General features: G+C 40.1%; 1 protein-coding gene across 4 annotated transcripts in view; it reads right to left on the bottom strand.

Moving 5' to 3' along the window:
• LOC121328269 (histone-lysine N-methyltransferase PRDM16-like) overlaps window positions 1–21,963 on the bottom strand; it is a 183,685-nt gene that overhangs the window by 4,861 nt on the left and 156,861 nt on the right. For 2 of the 4 annotated variants that reach the window (XM_041272858.1, XM_041272860.1), the window contains exons 5-14: window positions 16,956–17,055; window positions 13,082–13,325; window positions 12,398–12,545; window positions 11,705–11,858; window positions 9,310–10,801; window positions 8,840–8,927; window positions 6,465–6,634; window positions 5,956–6,033; window positions 1,853–2,022; window positions 1,186–1,357 (exon numbers count right to left, since the gene is read on the bottom strand). In XM_041272858.1, the coding sequence (XP_041128792.1) occupies window positions 1,186–1,357; window positions 1,853–2,022; window positions 5,956–6,033; window positions 6,465–6,634; window positions 8,840–8,927; window positions 9,310–10,801; window positions 11,705–11,858; window positions 12,398–12,545; window positions 13,082–13,325; window positions 16,956–17,055 (2,816 nt within the window). Of the gene's footprint in view, window positions 1–1,185; window positions 1,358–1,852; window positions 2,023–5,955; window positions 6,034–6,464; window positions 6,635–8,839; window positions 8,928–9,309; window positions 10,802–11,704; window positions 11,859–12,397; window positions 12,546–13,081; window positions 13,326–16,955; window positions 17,056–19,644; window positions 19,962–21,963 lie in introns of those variants that run through there. The other 2 variants (XM_041272861.1, XM_041272859.1) reach the window with 2 other exon arrangements.

Consider the following 21,963-nt stretch of genomic DNA (forward strand, 5'->3'; position numbering starts at 1 on the left):
ACCACATTTACACAGCACATTAAATATGAATTCAGTGTAATGCAAGATTATGGTCACATATGTGTTTTTGCTAGAAAGCTGGAGGCCTGCAAGTTGTAACATGGTTATGAATATGTTTTTTTTTGTCAGTAATGGGTTTGTTGTATTTTTGGCGAGTCTGGTAAAAGTTAAGTGTCATAGGCTGAGAAGGAAAGTTAATGAGACACTCAGCATTTGTTTAACCTGCTGGGTTTACACTGTTATGCTTCACTGCTGTTTCAGACTGCACCGCCTTTGGCATCCACCAGGGACAGCGTACAGGCAGGGTAGCTGGGGGTCCCCTGTGAGTAGAGTTTTAATCTAGAGCCTCTGTGAGGGAAAGCAGAGGCTTTAATGCTTTTTCGTTCTGCCTTTTGATTGGTCCAGGTCGGGATTCATAATGACAACCTGGGAATAACTACCAGCATATCACATCTTCATAGACACAGTTACCGCTGAATGGAACCCTTTTTAACAGCAACAGTTATACAAGATGAAATGCAGTAATATGAGAATAAACTGAATTTATTGATTTTTTTGACAGATATTTAGATTCGGTTTCGTATTCCTAGTCGTTTGTCAAAGAGTTTCTGAAATAGTTTATTTTAGTATTACTACATGTATGAGTTGATAAACTACAGCTATGGCTAAAAGTTTTGCATTACCATTATAGAATGAACAAATTTTGCTTCATAAAAAGGTCACATGAAACCTGCTGAATAATGTTATGTTAACATACCGAATTACATACCGCTTTGTAGTTTTCCATATACAAATACTGTACTACTGTTATGGCTTCTGGTAGACTTTTGCGATATCATTTTGCAGTTTTATTTATTACAGGGATGTTAAGTACAATATCTAAATTATGTTTTGCATCACCTATACCTCAATCTAGGTGATGCAAAACTTTTGGTCATAGTTGTAAATCAGACTTATACATTCACATAGCACACACACAGACAGACAACAGATTTTTCTGTTCTGTTGCTCTTCTATGTGACATTTATATTGGCAGTCCAATCTATGTAAGGGTACCGGATGTATAGATAAGTTATGCATATTGTTCAATGCTAAATGCATAAACAAAGATCTTTCCATACTGAATAACTGAGAAGGGGGTCAAATCACGAGTCCTAATCTTTCCTCTCGAGTTGAAATCATTACCTTTTATCTGTCGAACTGGACGCCTGGTTCAGTTCGCTGTTGGCAATAAAATTCCGGATTTCCGAAAAATAGGAATCTTCCTTCTCGTCTAAAAGTGCATGATTGTCCGGTTCGGAGTTTGGCGAGGAGATGCTCGTCCCCAGGTTCGAAAGAATCCCAGAATGCTGACTCACTGAAGAAAAAAGAAAAAAAGAAAACGATGGAATACATAACGGCATGAAAAACAAACACGTCGCAGCCCTGGATATTGACTGGATAGAGGAGAAACATAATACATATTGACAAACACATCTTTACTGTGTAAATCATTCCAGGGGAAAACTGCACTGTTATAAAGTAGAGCTAGCTAGCAGGAGGGATCTGCACAATATCTAGGAGCGCATGTAACGGGCAGGATTGTGTTATACACTGCCGTTAGGGATTTGGTCCCTCGCTGAGAGGAGATGAGGTTAAAAGCTCTATAACCACGAATGCAGCCGAGCCCGGCTCTTTTGCATAGCGGTTAAGGTGCTCAGTTGTGGTTCACACCCAGCATCTGCCCGGTTACATTGGTGCCGTGACTCGGACAGATTGGCTGCTGCCATGCGCCGAGGTCAAAGGGTGTGTGTGTGTGTGTAAGGGTCAGTGTTGTGTCAGACACTGCTGTTCCGGATCACAGCTGCATTACCTGGAATGTTCTCATGCTCATGTTTTTTGAGGTGTCGGTCCAAGTTGGTCTGCTGGCCGAAGCAGCGGTTACACAGGTGACACTTGAAGGGCTTCTCCTTGTTGTGGATGTTCCTGACGTGCCGCTGCAGATTGGAAGAGATGCTGAACGACCTGTCGCAGTATTTACATCTGGAGACAGAAAGAGAAGGGAACGAACATAATGAGAGCTCAGTAAACACTAACCAGCCTTTCTGGCTGCAGAGTGCTCTGGTCTAAACAGCGCGGGCAGAAGTCAAACCCCACAAGGGGGCAATCACATTCTCGTTAGACGTTTTCAGCAGCCTCATCTGGTTTGTGGACGTTGTTGAAATACAGGTCACAAGGCAACAATAGCAGTGCACCATGCGTTTGTATGTGTGTGTGTGTGTGTGTGTGTGTGTGTGTGTGTGTGTGTGTGTGCCATTCCAAAATTAAACAAATGTCTTCTTGACTAGAGATATAGAACTTGCCCATTACGGGGAGAATCTTCTTCTAAAAACGACACCCCTAAATTCAAAGATACATATTACATTTTTTTTTTCAAAGTTACTAGGATTGTAACATGTTTACGGTTTAGGAAAAAAAAAAGGGGGGGGGGTGTTCCACCTTGTGGTGGAAGCACAGTATTACAACAAAGCGTACCATAAAATAACCTGCATGTATCTGTTTATTTTCCTAACAACACATTTTCACTTTTGCAAATGGCTGCTGAAGTCCCGAGTCGATTTTCTGTACCAGTTCCACAAATGAGGGGCATGGTAACGGCACTGGTGGTCGAACAGGAACGAATCACAACGCAGTTCCGTACTACTTTCTATAGGTAGCTCAGACATCATCGTTCTGCCACTGACACACACACACGCAAAGTAAAGCATTCGGACAAGATGGGTAAAGACACTTTGTGGAAATCCTTGTAGAAATTAGACATATGCATTACCTATTATGTGTTTTCCTAGAAGTTCAGTATACAAATGTGAACTTGTATATTAATTCTTGTTAAAGAAAACTGATATTTTAGTGGCGATCTGCTATCTTCAGATTTAGGAGTACATGGCTGCACTGCACTGCCACTTTTAAGCTGATCCTAGAAGTGGTTAAATGGGGGAAACAGAAGCTGATCCCCTGACTGAATATCCACGCCTGATATGGAGATGTTAAGGGAAGTAAACATGAGGAAAACTTGTTTTCTACTCTTATTTATAGAGTCCACTGGTCAAAATGCTTCTTTCTCAAAGTCTGTTTATATGAATCAAATACAGTTTGAGATGCAATGTTCTAGACTGGTGCTAGCTTGTTTAACTACAGTGCAGGACAGTTTTGTGAATGTCAAACTTTATTTTATTCATGGAAAAAAATAAAACAAAAAGACTTATAGGCCTTTCTCTTTCTCTTGCCATCCTCAAAAGCAATGAAGTTCAAAATGATTTTCTTGCTCCGAGCCGAGCAGTCGTTACGTGTCTGGTTTCATATTCCGTTATATTTCTTACCCGAGGTTGAGCTGTTTAAAAGGAAACAGCTCCAGAGGGTAGCCCAGAGTACATCAATTTTCGTTGATTATAAATAAACACTCTTGAAGTTGTGTTTAATTCTTGAGACAGTCCCTCTTTGTTTAGAGGCTGTGTGCATTCACTCTTGCTGTGCAACAGTCCCCCCCCCCCCCTCTGTCCCTCTGACAGCAGTGTTCTGGGGTTTGCTTTCAGTGCTAATTGCTTTGGGAAAATCGCTCGTCATCAAGCACTGAAATCAGACTGAGGCCCTTTTAACTTCTCCAGAGAGCTTTATTTTTTTGCTTGCTAATTTCCAGACTTGGCGCATCACGGTTCACAGAAAATGGTCAAACGCCAAGAAGAAAAAAATATAAAAAGCAGAGTGATTTTTTTTCCCTACTGTGTCCATGGGGACTTGAAATTACTTCATCAGCTCAAGAAGATTGGGTCTTTTTTTTTGCTGTACGTGGACCATTACAATCTGAATTGGGTCTGTGAGTAGCCACCCTCTCTGCCAATTTCTGTGCTAAAAGAGGGTCCTGATAGCATCTCTACCAGTCAAATAGTCCGATACAAGAACCATGAAGAGTTTTTAAACAAGCCTCTTTCTTTCGCTCTGCTGTTCTTGCCTTATTTGCCTCGAAGTGGCAAAGATAATGGTCCCTGCTATTTGTTAGGGTAAATTGTTACAAAATGAGCTAATCAGTGGATTAAAAACAATATCTAAATAAAAGAGCCGTGAGCAGGTCCTGCGAGATTTCAAACTTAATAAAAGTGACCTGAACCCAGTCAGCAGTAACATGCACAGTTTACACTCTCAGAAGGTTAAGGGATTTGGTCCTGAATGAGCAGATCAAGGTCATGCATGCACATATATTTGCTCATTCAAACCGCTGTTGGCTCGGACTACAAAAGATAACCATCTCTGGATTTAAAAAAAAAAAAAAAAAAAAAGTAACGTTTAGTTTTTAAAGCCGAGGGAACACAAAGTAAGTTTTTCAGCAGCATGGAACCAGTCCAAGAGACCTAGCTTGAGGCCACTTTGCTGCATCAGATCCCAAGTCTCCCTTGGTGTGCCCTGCAATGGCCTGAAACCTAGTCTCTTCAAACTAAGCTCCAAGCCACAAAGTAGCTTTGTGTTCCCTTAGCTTTAGGCTACAGTTGCTGTGTTGGAATAGGAACAACTTTTATGTTTACAATGCAAAATGTGCACATATCTAATCTGCCATGTAGATACGTACCAGAGTCACATTATGTGTCAGTTCAGTATTTAAAATGATTTACACAGCTGTAAACTGTGAAAATAAACACAACAATATAACAAATCTAAGAGGGTCACTAGCTCTATTGTATGGGAATAAGAAACACCTTCCATTTCGCAGACCCAATGCATCCGAACCTGAAGACAGGAAGCTAGGGTTCTAGAAGGCACACACATTACAGATAATGATACATTTATATTTACAACCTGGGTCAAGCTGCTGGGTCTGTACTAGAATCTTCAACTGCTAAACTTCCCAATTTGGAGCCAAGAGACTAATGCACCTAAAGATCATAGCCTTGTAACTGCCCCAGCCTCATCTCCATAGCAACGGCTTGTCCCCCAAGGCAGACTGTCAGGTCCAATGACACTGCCCATCCCTGCTAATCTCATGCCCAGTCCATTATCCGACCGTTTTCCATGAACGACGGGGCAGACAAATCAAAGCCAACCCAAGCAATTAGAGTTAGTGAAGCTGAAGACTGCAGCTGTTTGAGAGCCAAATCAATGACAATTAACTGCTTCTATAAACAGTGCATGGAAACCTCAGGGGTGCTATTACAGTGCAACGTTGTCCAGAAGTTGTTCTCCACCTCAGAAACATCTGGAGAGACAAAATTAATCTTCTTTTTTCTTTTCCCCCCTATTTTCCCTTCTCGTCTCCGCACGAGAAACTTAACTCTTAACCACACAAGTGCCGGCAGGGTTGGGTTTTACTTTTAACGTCATTCAAATCAGCAAGAAATGTAACTTTAATTTTTTTTTTTTTTAAAATGCATTAGGCTAAGCCTTTTGCTCCATCATTTTAATGATCTAAACAATGTACATACTGGCACTCTAACTATAACACACCTGCCGGTGTTAACTTCAGGGCTGATTCACTGCCCGACTATTAGAGTGACATTACTAAGAGCCAACTTCTCGGTATGTTTAACATACCTTTGTCAAGGGAAAATGTGTTTGAAAACTATAATATAAAAATACATATTTATTAAAGGAAAATACTAACATAACCAAACAGCTGACTGAATAGTAGCATTTCAAAAAGAGATAAGATTTAACCAGGTTGCGGAAGACACAGTTTCATTATGCAAATGCACATGTGGAATATTTCAATAAATTGGGTTGCATTTTTGTGCAACAATGTCTTCCATCAAAGACTACCGGTTGCCCTGTTTGCTGTCTTTTGAAACCCTTTACGAGCCTTGAATGGGATACTTCATTTCTAATTAAAACAAAGTCATATTGGGGAGCGCAGTGATCCATATAGGGGCATCAGTATAATGATAATAAACCCCTGCAAGGGTTACCGTTATGTGACTGGCTGTTCCTTACCTGTAGGGCTGCTCTCCTGTGTGTGTCCTTAAGTGCCTTGTAAGATTTGCTGACCTGGGAAATATTTTCCCGCAGTACCTGTAGCAGATAAAGAGCAATATTTAGACAGATATTTGACTGGCGCATGGCGGATGTGACTTCTTGCTCTTTCAACCAGCATTCAAGTTCAGTAATTGTCTTTTCAGTTCCCTAAGCAATGGGATATTTGTGTCCGAGGGAATGTTTACTGTACTGGTTAGGTCAGGACTGTCTGCTGTCACGTCCTCAAAACACTTTGTAAATCACAAGAAACACAGATGTTTTAGTTTTTCCCTTTCAGTCATAACAAGCAGCTGAATCTAAACATGACAAAACAAATAATCTTCACTGGCATTCGTTTATACTGAAATCAGACACTTGCCTCCAACACTAACACAATAATAACAATAATAATAATAATAATAATAAGTTTGCAGCTGGTGGGTTTCTCTGGAAGTCCAGCAGCAGTGAAGTTCCCATGAATCCTGTACCTGCAGGTGTAGCGTTCCTTGCCTTTCCTGAGGATGGCGTCAGACAGTGTTGGCGGCGGGGAGCGGAAGTTGAAGAGGTGGTGTGAGGAGTGCTGTAGAGAGTTCGAGGGGTCCAGCTTCAGAGCACCGAAGCTCTCCAGCTTTTCTGTCATGTTCTCAATTGCAGACATCTGTAGATGAAATACAATGTGTAGGGTCCCTTTCAATGATTTACAGCAGGGCTAGCCAAAGTTGGTTCTTGTGCTGGTGAATTCATTCGGCGTGCGTTCTTACTCGGTCATCTAGTGTTCTAGGCTGGAGCAGCACAGTACAACAGAGGACTTACTCACTTATGACCATCAGAATTATAACTGAATAAACTTTGGTATGTCATTTTTCTATATATATTTTGTGTGCCTACAGGTAGCATCAGTTGCTGTAACTGTACACTAGTGGGTTCTGTGAACTACCTCTCAGAACTACATTTCCCATCATTATCCTGCTCACCTATGTAACAGATGGATTTACCAGTGAGCAGAAGGATGATGGGAAACGTAGTTCTGAGAGATCCATGCGGGGTACATGGGAAGCCATCTTGAGGCAGGGAATGCAATTTCAAAGTTTAAAAAAAGTGGTCAAAAAAAAAAAAAATGAAAGCAATACACACGCACCTTGCATAAACAGTTGCAGAAACACACGGGAACATGTAACACAATAAAATAAGAAGGTCCCTTTAATTCAATGCCTTAAACTGAATGTCACAGTAACAATAGGACTGATGCTCAGCCAGGTGTTTTTCTCCCAGCAAGAGGAAAGGTGCAGGAAGACACTTGACCTGAATTGATTTGGCCCCTGCTGTCCGTGTGACACAATAGTAAGGTAGTTAATGTTTCCTGATAGGCTCAGAGATTGCATCATTGCTGAAGGAACGGAAGGCAGGAGGAAGCTGTATATCAGACCGTAGGCTATCAATTGTGCGGCTCTCAGTCACCTCCCTGACCTATCGCATGCTTACAGCCCCATAACAGCCCCCCAGGGATCCCCCGAGCCAAGACTTTGTTCACAACACAATTTTTTATTCTTTTTTTTTTTTTATTATTATTTAGAATGGACAACGTGCATTCAAAATGAAGACGTGGCAATACAATGGAGTCAAGGAAACTTGCTACCGATATCGTATCTCTCATTTAAAATGGCGTACAAAAGAATTTCTATGCGCATTATTACAGTCAAATATAGCTCAGCTTCCCACCCTGTTTGTGACTCACACAAACACAAACACGTTTGTGCGAAAAGAACATTACAGCGTCTTTCAGTAAGATGCATTGCAACTCATGAGAAAAAGCCTTTTTAATCAGTGTAATGCCTCCACAACTGCAATCAAGTCACACTGAATGAAGTGTTCTCTGTGACCGCCAGACCCTTGTATGCTCCTTATCTGCAGTGTAGAACTTACATGTGGTCTGGTAAAAGCGACTGAACCATCCTATCCGTTTACAGTGTATTACACAGAACAGATATCTACAGTGAGGAATGGGTTTTTTTGTGCACTAGCTGTAAAAGGATTTACAGTGGAGCAGTTAATGGATACCAGCTGTTCCCGTGCCACTCCGCCTGGGGGCTAAGGATTTCTCACCATTGATGGAGGGTCAGATCCCCATTTCTGATAAACGTGTTCCCCGCCAAGCAGCTCTATTCTACTGGACACAAACACAGGATGTCCCTGATTGACACGCCGGCATTATCTAGCTCACCAGGGCAGAAAAATCAGGGGAAGCTGATAACCGCATACTCTTGCTCACAGTAAAACAATGACAGAACTAAGTTTAGCTATGAAACCGGCCGTGGGATAGCTCCCACCATTCCAGTGGCGATTGTTATTATTCGAGGTGGGGATGGTGAACCAGACTGTGAACAATGCTTTCCACTAGGCACACACTGCAGAACGCTGTAGCTGCAGAGAAAACCGTGGAGAGACATGTAAAGGAATATTGCACGGGGGGCATGTTCAAATGTGTTTGAATGGGTGTGCATTGCGCTCATAAGCAGTAAGCAAGCTGAAAGCCAATGAGTTTTTTGCATTGAAATGAATGTACTGTATTTAGAGGCAAATGAGGGTTTAAAACTTTGATCAGCAAACATTAGGCAGTACAAGATTAATGCTAATCAGGGTTTGTGAAGCCAGCCCAGTACAGTTTGTGTGAGACTGCAGAATTTGAAATGAACTGAAGGAGTTTCAATAGCAAACGGCTGCATCCTTGCGCTGGAGAACAGGGAGTTCTTCATGCTGTTCATGTATCATTCAGTCCCAGATATTGACGGGGCTGCCCAGTATTCCATCCTATTCCAAAATAAAGCTTCTCAATCTGTAAGTGCACCGTGGAGGTGTGGGTTACCTGTGGGTGGAACAGCAGCGGGGACGGCCTCAAGTACTTCTCTTTCAGGGCTCCTACTGGGTCCATGAGCTTCCTTTTCTCCACCCTGCTGGACCACAGCAGAAAGGGTTACATACGAAGGTCAACAATTATAAACCACTTTGCCAGCAATAAAGCCTGGGCAACTGCCAGGTACTTTCCTGCACCCAACCATGACAAGCACATTCCATTTTTGGTTATCTGCAAAGTGGTAACCTACAACCCCATGCAACCCCCTTTCAGGGAAAAAAGCCAACCCTGCTCTGTGCATATCTGATAAGCACTACATAATTTAAACTGTATTGGAAAAGATTACCTTCTCCTTACTACCGGTTAGATAAGGATCCTGGCCTTTGCTTTATACTTCAGCTCATTTACCACACTGTAAAATGGCTTTGCATGGCTGGAATGGGTCTGCCTGGGTCTATCGGGGTCTATCTGTGCGTGAATACCTGTAGATTGGGTCCATGAAGAAGGGCGAGGGCTTTGCGTAGTGCAGAGAAGGCTGCTGTTGCTGCTGATGCACTGGCTGGTGGTGCTGGTGGTGGTGCTGCTGCTGCTGCTGCTGCTGGTGGTGGTGCAGAGACTGATGCTGAGGCTGAGGATGCTTGAGCTGATCTTCTTTAAGAGGCCCTCTCCTGCTGCCGTAAACGTGATTCTTCCGAGATTCTGTGGTGCTGCCATTGTGGGCAGCCCGCCTGCGAGTGCCAATGCTGAGGTCTAGGGGCTGCTCTTCTCCCGGCAGGAGGGGAGCGCTCGCAGGAAGGGCAGGCTTGCTGGGCGGTAGGGGCTGTTTGACCTCCTTGGGCTTGGTGGTGAGGTCAAAGGGGGACTCGGAACCCTGGGAGCCCACCTTCTGTAGATGCTCTCTGGGAGACCTGGGCTCATCTTTCAGGAACATCCCTGGGTTGAGGGCCCGGTCCGTGAAAGGGTACAAGGAATGTGGGAAGTTGGGCAGAAACTGGAAGGGGAACATGGAATGATAAGGGAGGGAAGCCATCTTCTTCTCCTGTATGCCCATGAAGCCGGGGCCAAAATACTTCTCTGCGATGGAGGCGATGGCTTTGATGGAGTCGTTGGTGGACCCCGAGGCTGAAAGGGCCTGCTCATCCGGTGGAGGAAAGAAGGAGTGCTGGGAGAGGAAGGGACGCTCGCTAGGGACGTTACCAGAGCTGGAGATGGAGATGGAGCTGCTGCTGACTTCGTCCTGCTTTGTTCCTGATGGCATCTTGCGCCTGCCCTTGTCGCGGTCGCTCTCCGCGTCACTGTCCAGATCAGACCCTGAGACTGTCCCCGTTGTGGTGTCCAAGTCTGTTCCACTGGTGGTGTTGACATCCTCCAGGTCACTCCCGTCTGAAAGGTCGCTGATCTTCACTTTGCACTTCTCTGCAGAGCGCATTTCCAATTTCGTTTCGGCTTTAGCCTCCAGGAAGTTATTGTAGCTGCTGCTCCCATTGTTATTGACAGGGGACACCACCGACAGGGGGCTCCTGGGACGATTGGCTTCCTGGCTGTGATTGAGCGGGCTCTTCAGCAATGAGCTTGGGGGCAACAAAGGTGGCCTAGGGTATAACGATGGTGGGAAGATTCCAGGAAAGCCAGGCGGGAGAGTGTGGAAGGCAGGAGGAGTGGGTGAGAAGGGAAGCCCAGGGTGGTGTGACCGGGAGGGGAAGTAATCGCTGAAACCGAGGTGGTTGAGGCTGTGTTGGGGTTTCGATTTGCCCATGAGGGGGCTGGAGGTCATGGGCAGGCCCGAGTTGAACACTCCCCCCGGGTTGTAATGGTTCTTTCCCTCACAAAAGCGGCGGTGCTTGTTGAGGGAGGAGGTAGTGCTGAACATTTGCCCACAGTCCTTGCACTTGATCTGGGTACGGCAGTCTGCGTGCATCCGCTTGTGGCGACAGAGGTTGGAAAACTGGGTGTAGGATTTATGACAGACTTCACCTGGGAGAACACAGATTCAAAAGGTATTGGTTAATGTCATTCACATATGGGTAAAAAAACCCAAACACATACATACATACATGCATACATATTTCTGGGGGTCTTGTAAAGGGATAACTGAGCTGCTTTGTTGAAACCAACCAGTGAATCTCATGTGTTTTTCTGTATTTGCCCACATACAGCATCTACAGAAATGGAATATACTGCTCTGAATGGAAAGGCAGCTAACCAGAAATAGGAATCCAGTATGATCTTTAATGAAAGCCAAGGCGATACAAGTGTGTGACTGCTACTGGCTGAGGGGGAAATGCAGGATTGAGAGTTGTGTTGTTCAACCCTCAGTCCATTATAACCACGATGCTTAGATTACCTGATTCCATGAAGTAAAGTGCTGCCATTTCCATCAATCAGCAAGGGAAACTACAGTGATTGGATTTCATGTCTCTTAACTCAGAACAACATATAACCCAATACTGTGTTTGGAAACAACTGTCACATTGAAAGAGGTTCTAACAGGCAGCAAGCAAAAACATATCATTTAAAATGCCAGTCAAGTCTAAAGGGTTAAGTGTGACTGGCAAATCATTTTTGAAGTTTATAAAATAAAAAGAAGATAGATAAGAGTTTTTAATGGCAAACATCAGCTTCTGTCAATGGGAGAGCTGGGAGAGACTTTCACTTGTCAAGAAAAGTCTAAAACTGCCATAGTTAAAAAAATAAAAAGAAAGAAACACGGTCCTTCAAAAAAAAAAAAAAGAAAAAGCAAAATTGCTCTAGAATTTCATTTAGTGCTCTGACCTATAAAATTACAGCTGTCACTTGTTCGGGATGGAGTGAGGCGGGAGGCCTTTGGACACACGTAATTATATCCGAGGGTTAGACAAGACGGCTCTGACAACTTACAGATGAAAGGCTTGACACTGCTGTGAATGTGCTTGTGTTGCTTGAGCCCAGAGGAGGTGGCGAAGGTCTTGCCACAGTCTGGACAAGTGTGGGCACGGGCGCCGACGTGCTGCGAGCGGATGTGCCGTTGCAAGTTACTGGGGTCTGTGAACACCTGGGACAGGGGACAAAGAGAGGCGACAGAAACAGAATCGGTCAGCACCACTTAGCACGAAAGAGAGCTTTCCAAACAGCGCTGCGGGCATGTCTGTAATGAATCCACAACATCAAATACTACACCAGGTTTGCATGAAAAATAACAATAATAATAATAATAATAATAATAATAATAATAATAATAATAGGTTGGATAAAAGCCCATCCATCCATAATTACCAAACACTCACTCAACAGGACTACTTTTAGAAATGCTCAAAGAAATTCTTCGACAGACGTTTTGACTAGAAAAAGACTTGAAACATTTGTTACTGAATTTATTATGTTTCTTTTAGTATTTAAAAAACGGTGAGGGTAACAAATGACAGTTCCAATTTTTTTCAGATGTGATGGGTATTCTTACCACGTGTTAATTAAGAAAGCACATGACTCACACATTTGCTTTAAAAACAGTGTTTCACACAGTAAACACAGGCCTGGCTGGCTACCCACACACTGCACTGTGCTAGTAGGCTGCAGTCTATTTCCTGTTCTTACCTTATCACAGTTTTCACATTCAAACCGCTTGCCGCTGTCATGTGACATCTGATGGCGAATTAGGTTGGATTTCCAGTTGAACGCTTTGGGGCACTGGTCACATTTATACTCTCTCTCCTCTGTGTGTACAATCATATGCTGTTCAAGACTGGAAACAAAAAAAAATTTAAATAAACAACCCAGATTAGCAGATTTATCAACGGCAATGAAATACACTGGAAAAAAAAAAAAAAGATACTTTCAGAAGTAACGATATATGTATTGCAGCTGTTACACATAGAAAATGCAGCGTTATCACCACTGCTGGTAGAAAAACCAAAGAGTCATAAAAGCATCTGAAGGGCTGTATTTGCAGAGTTACATTTAGACTTAACTTTGGCGGTTAACAAAATTCAAGGAAGTTATCATAACAACATAGTTAAAGAGAAAATGAAAACAGGTAGATGCCAGTTAGAAAAAAATTACAAAGTAGCCCGTCCTTGAATGAGGACAGTGGCACTCAATGGTAGCGAAACTGCACAAGTGGGGCTAGATAGGGTTCAAAATAAGAACGTGGCAATAGACATGAATTTCTTCCATTCAACTTGAAACAGCTTCCATAGGAAACGGTTCATTTTTTGTCCGTCACCTGGAGGCACGGGTCCCGTCTCGCTGACCCTTGGTCCTTTATTCGTCTCAAATCACCTGTATTCGTTGGGAAACATCCTCTCGCAGTCCTTGCACTCGTGAACAGGCTCCTCCTCTTCCTCTTCTTCCTCCTCCTCCTCCTCCTCCTCCTCCTCCTCCTCCTCCCTCTCCTGCTTGAAGTCCTGGTTCAGAGCGTTGAAGAGGGAGGTGCTGTTGCTGCAGGAGTACTTCTGGTGTCGATGCAGGTCCAGTTTCGACGGGAGCAGCTCCTCACAGTCGTCACACCGGTACATCTGCTCGTCTTCACAGGGAACAAGGAAATCAACTATGACAGTTAGAAATGCTTAAACGGTCTACAGCGTTTAATGTTTAGAATTCCCCCCGTGCTAAACGTTTAACCTGTTGTCAAATGTGTCCCCCTTCATCCTAGTTTTTTTTTTTTTTCAGTTTATTTTTTTGAAATTTGAAAACAGTTTGTGAAGCTACCCTGTCAAAGCTTTGGAAAAAAAACAAAAAAACATTATGCATTATAAAATAGATACCTAGATAGGAAACATTGTACAATTACACATGCAGTGGCTAAAGATATTCTAGTCATATAGTTTTCAGCTGTAGTGTTTATACAGTGGCTATTTATTTTACTCTTGTTCTTAGTCTTTTCCAGGTAAACAAAGAGTTTTCATTTAGGAAATTAAATTACAATGTAAAATCCTTAGAATTGAAACATTAAAACTAAACAAACTCCGAGTTGAATATTAGACTAAATAAATACGTTTGCTATGTTAATTAAAACATAATTAACTTGTTTATTCATCTATCTTTTTTTTTAAATGTTTTACACTGTGAGGTAAGCAAGACAAATAAAAAAAAAATAAAAACATTTAAATATTTGTTTAATCAAGTTGTACGTTTGTAAAAACGATATAATAATAAAAACAATAATAATAATATCTTAATATGTTTTTTTTAAAACCATTTCAAAAAGAAAAAAAAAATCCAAAAGACATTGAACAACAATATTCAAAACACGAACTGGATATTATAGCAAATTAGCAATGTTGAACTAAACGGTTTTCCTAAAAATAAATAATATAAATTAATTTTCACTACCCACTTTTGTACAACGATTTAAACGCAGCTCTGAAATTCCCACATTAACAGCATTTTTAAACCTAAACATCACTTTAGTTGTTTATAGGTTCTACATATTTAAAAATCAATCAGACATAAAAAATTATTTTAGCTACTTGATGCTGTAAAAAACAAAAAAACAACAACAAAAAGAACAAACAAGTTCCTCTAATATACATCATATATTATTGTTGTCAAGGTCAAATGAATTAAAACGAGGGTAGCTATTATTAAGTTTACAAGGCAGCATCCTGACAAGAGTGCCAAGTTCCACAGTCCGTGTGGAGTTGTACATTTTCCAGAAGAATGACTTCTCTGAAGGGCTGGGCACACTAACCCTGCCTCCCTCGCTAACCTTCAAACCAACAGAAGTCCTGACGACTGTGAACAAACAAGAAAACCTGTAACTCGCAATACCCCTGGCATGTATTTGTGCCACTTGTTTAACATTAAAGCACAGTATTATCAAACTCTCTGAACTGGGACGCCTAAAGAGAGTCTTTTAAGGGCGGCTTTTGTTAAAGAAAAAAAAAAGTGAATTTGTATTGGCATTAATGTTTTGACTTAATTTAGGACACTGGGCCTTATTTTAATAGATTACTGCAATCTGGAATTAACTTTTTCAAAAATTAGAACCACACAACTAATTAGAGGTGTATTAGTGACCTCTCAAGTTGTTTCTCTGTAACATTAAGAGGAACTAAATTTACAAGAACAGACTTTTTTTTTTTTTTTTTTTTTTTTTTTTTTTTAAGATAAGTGTGCACAGCTGGTAAGACATCAGTACAATAAGAGACTCAAACTTCACCGGTCCCCCATCTTCCAGTCACAGTGCTAGCCCACCCACCTCTGTCAATGCTGTGGAGGAACAAAAGACCCCCCCCCCAGCCCTCAAAACCAACTGCATATGACATACCAGTGACTGTATTCACCTGCAGTGTTCACTAATAAGGACCTTGAAGGAGGAATTTCATTCAAAGTTTTTGGAGAGTTTTTAAAACAGCAGTTTTAATACTGGATGTCCCTGCTTTCAAGTCATGAAAAATACTGCCCCCCCCCCCCAAAAAAAAAAAAAAAAAAAAAAAAACAACTTGATTGTGCCAAGTTATCTCTTGTTCCATCAGTAACACTCGGGACAAAGAAGGAATGTAAGAGAAAACACTAAATTGGAGCTTAATAGCTTTCAGAAAAGCAAGAGGAACACAATTATGTGCCGTTTACTGACTAATCTCGGGAGACATCCCAGAGCAGAACTCAAAATCGCATCTCCGATAAGGAGGGGCAGCGCTCCGCTCCGGCTTTTGGCTCAGAGATCTGAAGATACCTCTCTTTGAGGGCAAACACTGCTGTATTGGAAAAGGTCTGCGCCTTATCAAACCCCTTGTGCTGTCTCGATCATTTCTATTGCCTGTGAAATGCAAAAGGCTACCAGGTTTTTTTAGCTGAAATAAAATCAAAAGGGCTCTTGTAGACAGCATCTGGCTTTTCAGCACAGAAGCGAAAACTGTGTGAAACTGTCTGGGTTTGGGGGGTCTGGTTCCTTTCCCCAACCCAAACTCACAAGATGAACAGTCCGTTTTAATCTCACTGTTATGTTTTCCAATGGAATTTCAAATGGAACACATTTCATTATGTAACAGAACACAATTCTCTCTTACACAACATCCTATTCAAATAGAATTTGAATTATGCTTTGTTATTATTATTATTATTATTATTATTATTATTATTATTATTATTATTATTATTATTATTACTATTATTATTTTAATTAAACTATATTGGTCTTTGAGTAGATACGCATTAAAATAACACATCGCAAGCACAAGATAAAACAAGATAATTAAAATGTATCATTTATGTAGCCGCTAAATCTAATAAAAAAGGTCCATATCTCAGGCATTATTAATAAAAACCCTATTTTAATACATCATAAACAATTTACAATGGCGTTATTGGATTCATCTTCATTAGCGGTTAACTACAGCTGTGATAAACTAAGTGCCACACACATGCAGTACAGTGGAAGAACACAAATTGATAAGCAGGCAGCTTCTTTATTAGCTTACAACCCTTCCCAGTTTAAGTGAGCCTGATAGAAGGCTTAGCTGTCTGATGCAATGTTGTAGACATATCTATTGAATCTGTTCTAGAGGTTTCTCCATTTCGCATGTTCACTGCGTAAATGGATTAGCACAGGTCAACAGGCAAGACAAAACACGCATCATGTTTAAGGTATACTGCACTGACTGACGTTCTTATAAAGTTTTACATTCTAGGTATATTTATTTGTCAGTATTAAAGACTAGCATTTATTTTTCTGCCCCCCAAAAAGTCACACACACAAAATAGGAAACACATTTTGGCGATCATCTTTAATGGCGTATATATATAGAGGTGTATGGTTCCACATTCGGTTGTATAATGAAGACCCTGTGCTTCTGCCATACAGCTACGATTTTGCACGTTAAAACAAACAAACATAGACAGAATGAACAAATGTTGTATAGAATTTTTTAATTTTTTTTTTTAAATCGAAAACAGCTTGTTACCAGTTATTATGTTATCACATAATTAGTCCGCATGAAAGTGACAGACTTTGCCAATTCGTTCTCGCTATACCTCTGCAACCCGAATACTCCCCTGAGAGATGCATGGGGCACCACGTCCCTTTATACCCACCCTCTCTCATGGTGAATCAATACATATTAATGGACTGACAAACAGCTGGTTTCTCCGTCACTGAGCAGTTTGCTTCAGTTTGTTTAAAAGATTCGCTAATGATGCACATTAATCTTACCTCCGAGGTTTGGTGCCATGCTGCCCTCGGGGAAATCTCCGTCCATGTAAACCAGTAGCTCCTCCCCAGCCTCGATATTTTTAATAGCTTTATAACAAACCTGAAAGAAAAGGGAGGGAATTGGGCATATGCAACATTTATTACCAACAAGGACGCAATAAACATACATATATGCACCCAGCGTATAGAAAGCGGTTACATGCGGTGTTGGGACTCGCATATCCAAATCGTACAACACTTCCTTTATTCGATATTCAAGTCATTGTTAATTGCTATTAAGTACGTTTGTTCATATTTCCCCCATAGTGAAAAGTATACTGTATTTCTTTATAGTGTGGGCCTACATCAGCCTAGTTCAGTTTATTACTTATTGTGTCGTATAAGTTTTGTATTCATATTTTAGTTTGAGTTATCTCTTTTATGCCATTTTTGATTGTTGAAGCGATTTCTCCATATATCGTTTTTGCAACTGGAATTAATTGTTATTTTTGTTAAGATACAAGGAGCCATTTTAATTGGCCAGGTTATAAAAAAAACAAACAAAAAAAAACCCCATTGAAAACAAAAAATACCCAAAATATAAGATAAAAAAATTACGACAAATCATTTTACCTCTTAAATCCCACATGACTGAAATACAATTACATTTTTAAACAGATGTGCTCGTTTCGGAAATCATAAAAAAAGATGACTAGGGTATATGATAATAAACGCATAAACTCTTAGACACGTTTAATAACCCGACTTCTAATTGATTTGTCAAGTATTAGTATTTTTTTTTTTTTTTTTTTTTTTTTGGTTATATGCTTTAATAACTAAACATTGCAAGAAAAAATATTATTTCATAAATAAATAAGATTTTATGAAATCCATTCTTTAAAAAAAAAAAGTCACGATTAGCACTCATAGAAGCATAATTAGTTTTACAAATCAAATTTCAAATGAATTAATGTAGCCAGGCGAGAACCCTTGCGATACACATCTCAGATTTCAAGGGGTGCTAGTCGGAGAAACCGGCAAGCAATTACGTTATAAAATAAATGACAAAAGGAGAGAAATTATTCAAACAGTAAATAAAACAATATAAAAACAGAACTCTTCCAGTGAACATGATCCTCGGTGTTTACAGGATAAATATTTGAGCTTTACATTAAAACTATTTGTTATAAAACTGTTTAAACACTGTATTCAGACTCCTCTATCCTCTAATACCATTTGATATTGTTCCTCGTAGTAACCAAGTATAGAAAAACTTCTTAAGATCCTGTTCCAATTGTATTTTAAGACAGAAAGCTAGTGCCATACTTGCGAGGGTATGCTAAATACAAGGCTGTTTTGATCTGATGTAAAATAATAAATACAATACTATATTTCTCAGGAAAAAAAGTATTGTCTTTGCACGCCAGCAGCATACAGGTAAAGACGACGTGTTATTTAAACAAACCTCTCAGAGCCAAACAAACCAGCCCAAACTCCGCATATTTTGAATTCTGACCCACAGAAAACGGAACGAGTTTAGAAACGATATGTCCGGTCATTAATATCAGACTGCAATCTCTCTTAAATGCGTGCTGTTATTACTTTAGTTATTTATTGCACAGTTTAACAAACATGCCAAGTATCAAAAGTTCAGTTATTTAGTAGATAAAAACACATTTTTAAATATGCTTTCCCTTGTTCTTTGTTTTATGGGACGCTGATTAAGATAACGCACTGATAAATAATGTCTATTAAACACCGTTTCTTTATTTTATTCGGTTTCTTTTATTATTGTATGCTTACAGGTTTAACAAATATATATGTGTGTTGACCTAATGTTATTACAGATGTTTTAAATAAACAAATTACTAATTAATCTTTTGGTTGTATCCGTGTTAGACTGCGATTTAAATCAAGTAAAACGCTTTTGTATTCAATGAGTTCACATGTTTTAAAAATACAGTATTACTTGATTAATGTCAGTAAAAATTAGCAGCAAATCGAGATTATTTGAAGGTTTGACACACAGATATGTATTTTGTAAGGAAAATAAACGTTACAATTACGTCTTGCATTACTGTCACCTTTCCTCCGCATGTGTATGTTATATGCAGAGAGCAACCCGAAACTGTTTTTCTTTAAATAAATAAATAAATAATAAGGGGAAAAAAAAAACAAACAAAAAAAAAAACGTTTCCCTATAGAAACTCAAACACAGAAATAATAGCAATGGCGTTTCCACGCTGAGACACTAGGGGGCGCCCGTCGTCAAGTTTAAAAGGCGACCAGTGCACTTCTTCTCAGTCACCGCTCTCCAGAATAGCCTCTTATTTTTGAGCGCATAATCTCAACAAACTTCACTCGCACTTCGCATCAGGTATATTCGAGCAACACACATGAAACCATACACCACCCGGGTTAATGTACAGTGTGTGTCTGTCTGTCTGTCTATCTATCTATCTATCAAACTTGCGGTGCACATTTTATTATGAACACAAAATACTTTGGCAAACAGATAAATAAATAAACCACTACAAAAATACAAATAAAAAAAAAAACACCAACGGTATTTGTTATTGCTTGAGAAATTGAAGAAATAATAATAATAATAATAATAATAATAATAATAATAATAATAATAATAATAATAATAATTTTTTCTTTAATTTCCTTTTTTTTTTTTTTTTTTTTTTTTTTTTTTTTCGCTGACCTTTTCGTTTTCCCCGAGTCGGTGGAGTTGTAAAAGTTGCGCCGTTGTTCTCAAAGACTCCAGGTGCAATAGCAGTAGTTCTGTGTCGGTGGCGGTCACAACACAACCCATATTATGACTTTACTACGCCTCTGCTCCGTCAGACCTCGCCCGGTTGTCTCACAGCCACGCAGGACAGGCGAGTGTCCCTGTTCGCGGTATCTCTGAACTCTAGGTCTGCCTGGTGCTTTGGGTGATTTGAGGTATTCTTATTAGTGATATAATATTGCTTCTTCAAGCACCGCGTAACCAGAGCCGCTCCTCCCCTCCCTTCTTATCTGAAAGAGGGGACTGACTGATCTGTGCCCGAGAAACCCCTCCCATATCCAGTATAACGAGTGACCACTGCAACACAGATTCATCTGATTGTTAACACCGGCGAAATCTGGCGTTATCAATTTTTTTATACATTATAAACATAAAAAAAAAAAAAAAAAAAAAAAAAAAAAAAAAAAAAAAAAAAAACACGACATTATCTAAAAGGTTAATAACGATGAACGCACTGGCTCTACCAAACTTTGCGTCTGATATTGGCTTGTAAACTATGCGTGTACACCTGTTTTACTAGGTTTCTAGTCTGCGTTCAAAAGTGCAGGTACGTCACTTTAAAACGAATTTAAATACACATGACATGCATTTAGTGACCATATTGTAAACAAACAAACAAACAAACAAACAAAAACAAAACAAAACAACACAAAATAAAACGAAAAACAAACAAAATCAAGTTTGTCAACTCACATTCTAAACTCTTCAGTAGAATGAAAAAACTCACAAACATTCTAGAATGTTCATATATATATTATTATATATCTTATATATATAGATATAGAGAGAGAGACAACCAGTTGATCTGAGATTGAGGAGATGGATGAAGAGAGGAGAGAGAGAGGAGAGAGATATAGAGAGAGAGAGAGAGAGAGAGAGAGAGAGAGAGAGAGAGAGAGAGAGAGAGAGAGAGAGAGAGAGAGACACACACACACACACACACACTTTGTGTTTTAGTTAAATATATATTAATAATTTCTATACTTGTTAATTTCTGGTTACAGTTGTATACTTCATTATATCATGTTACGGAAACCTTAAGAAAAGGCGATTTGTGAAAAGATATTAGGGCAGTTGGCTACATGTCAATAAGTAAACCATGCTAGGAATTGTTGCTTTGATTTTGTTTGTGCCATATGTTGTATTGCATGTGTGTTTATTATTCTATACATGAATGAGGCGGTATCACGTATAACCTTTCCAAAAAACGCATGACTATATTATGCCTCTTTTATGTTCTTTTACATTGATGCTAGTCAATGCAGTATCTCCCTCGACTACATTATGAAATTGACACAATGAAAAGTAAACATCATTTCGAATGTATTGTGATGGCGTTCTCAGGGTTGTAGACCCCTTGATGGAATGATTTACATGCTTCCTTGCACAGTTAATGCACTTGAAACGTGCGGCACCTGCACTGCTTTACTGTCAGACTCTTGTTCTTGTTTTTGCTTGTATTAAGTGTGAAATGAGCTGCTTACAGAATACAAATAGAACATGCTGAACTATCTGATTTTCCTGATCAACTGCAAGACCGTGATGTTGTGTGTGAAGCTACAGCTTTGCTCAGATGCATGGGTAGTTTGGTTTGGCTTGCTTTTATTGAAATGCTTTTGTCTTGACTGCAAGTCTTCTGAAGAAGGGCTTTAAAAAGTCAGATACATCATCCATCAATGTCAGGGTCCCCATATAATCCCCCACTGTCCAGCTCCAAACAATACAAAAAAAAAAAACAACCCACACACTGCTCTCTTGTACCATCAAACGCGTGTGCTTTAAATGCTGGAAAGATCAAAAACATGCTCTTAGCTGTCCTCGGGCTGTACTGCCAGCAGTGAAGGATAGTGTGGACCACTCTGGTGCCTCTGTCTCTACTATACAGAACAAGAGGCAAGGCACCATCTACTGCTAGTATCTTTACACAGATACACAAGGGTCAGTACGAAGGTAATTAGTATACAAGTTGTTGCACCTGGCACTAGCATTATGTATATATCGCTGCAGAAATGAATTGTCTATTGACACTGTCTTTGCATCTCATTAAAGCAGAAAGAAAATCCAATGGGGTTTATTCAGTTTATCTAAAGAGGGTCTAGAGAGACTCTCACAGACTGTTAGAGATGTTGGTTTCCACTTAGTAAATATCTTACTGGATTTGAATGCTGCTTAATGCACTCTTAAATGTGCAATGCAGAGTGGGGGGGCATGCCGATATACAGAATTCAATAA

This window comes from Polyodon spathula, chromosome 16 (genome assembly GCF_017654505.1).
Source record: "Polyodon spathula isolate WHYD16114869_AA chromosome 16, ASM1765450v1, whole genome shotgun sequence".
NCBI lineage: Eukaryota > Metazoa > Chordata > Actinopteri > Acipenseriformes > Polyodontidae > Polyodon > Polyodon spathula.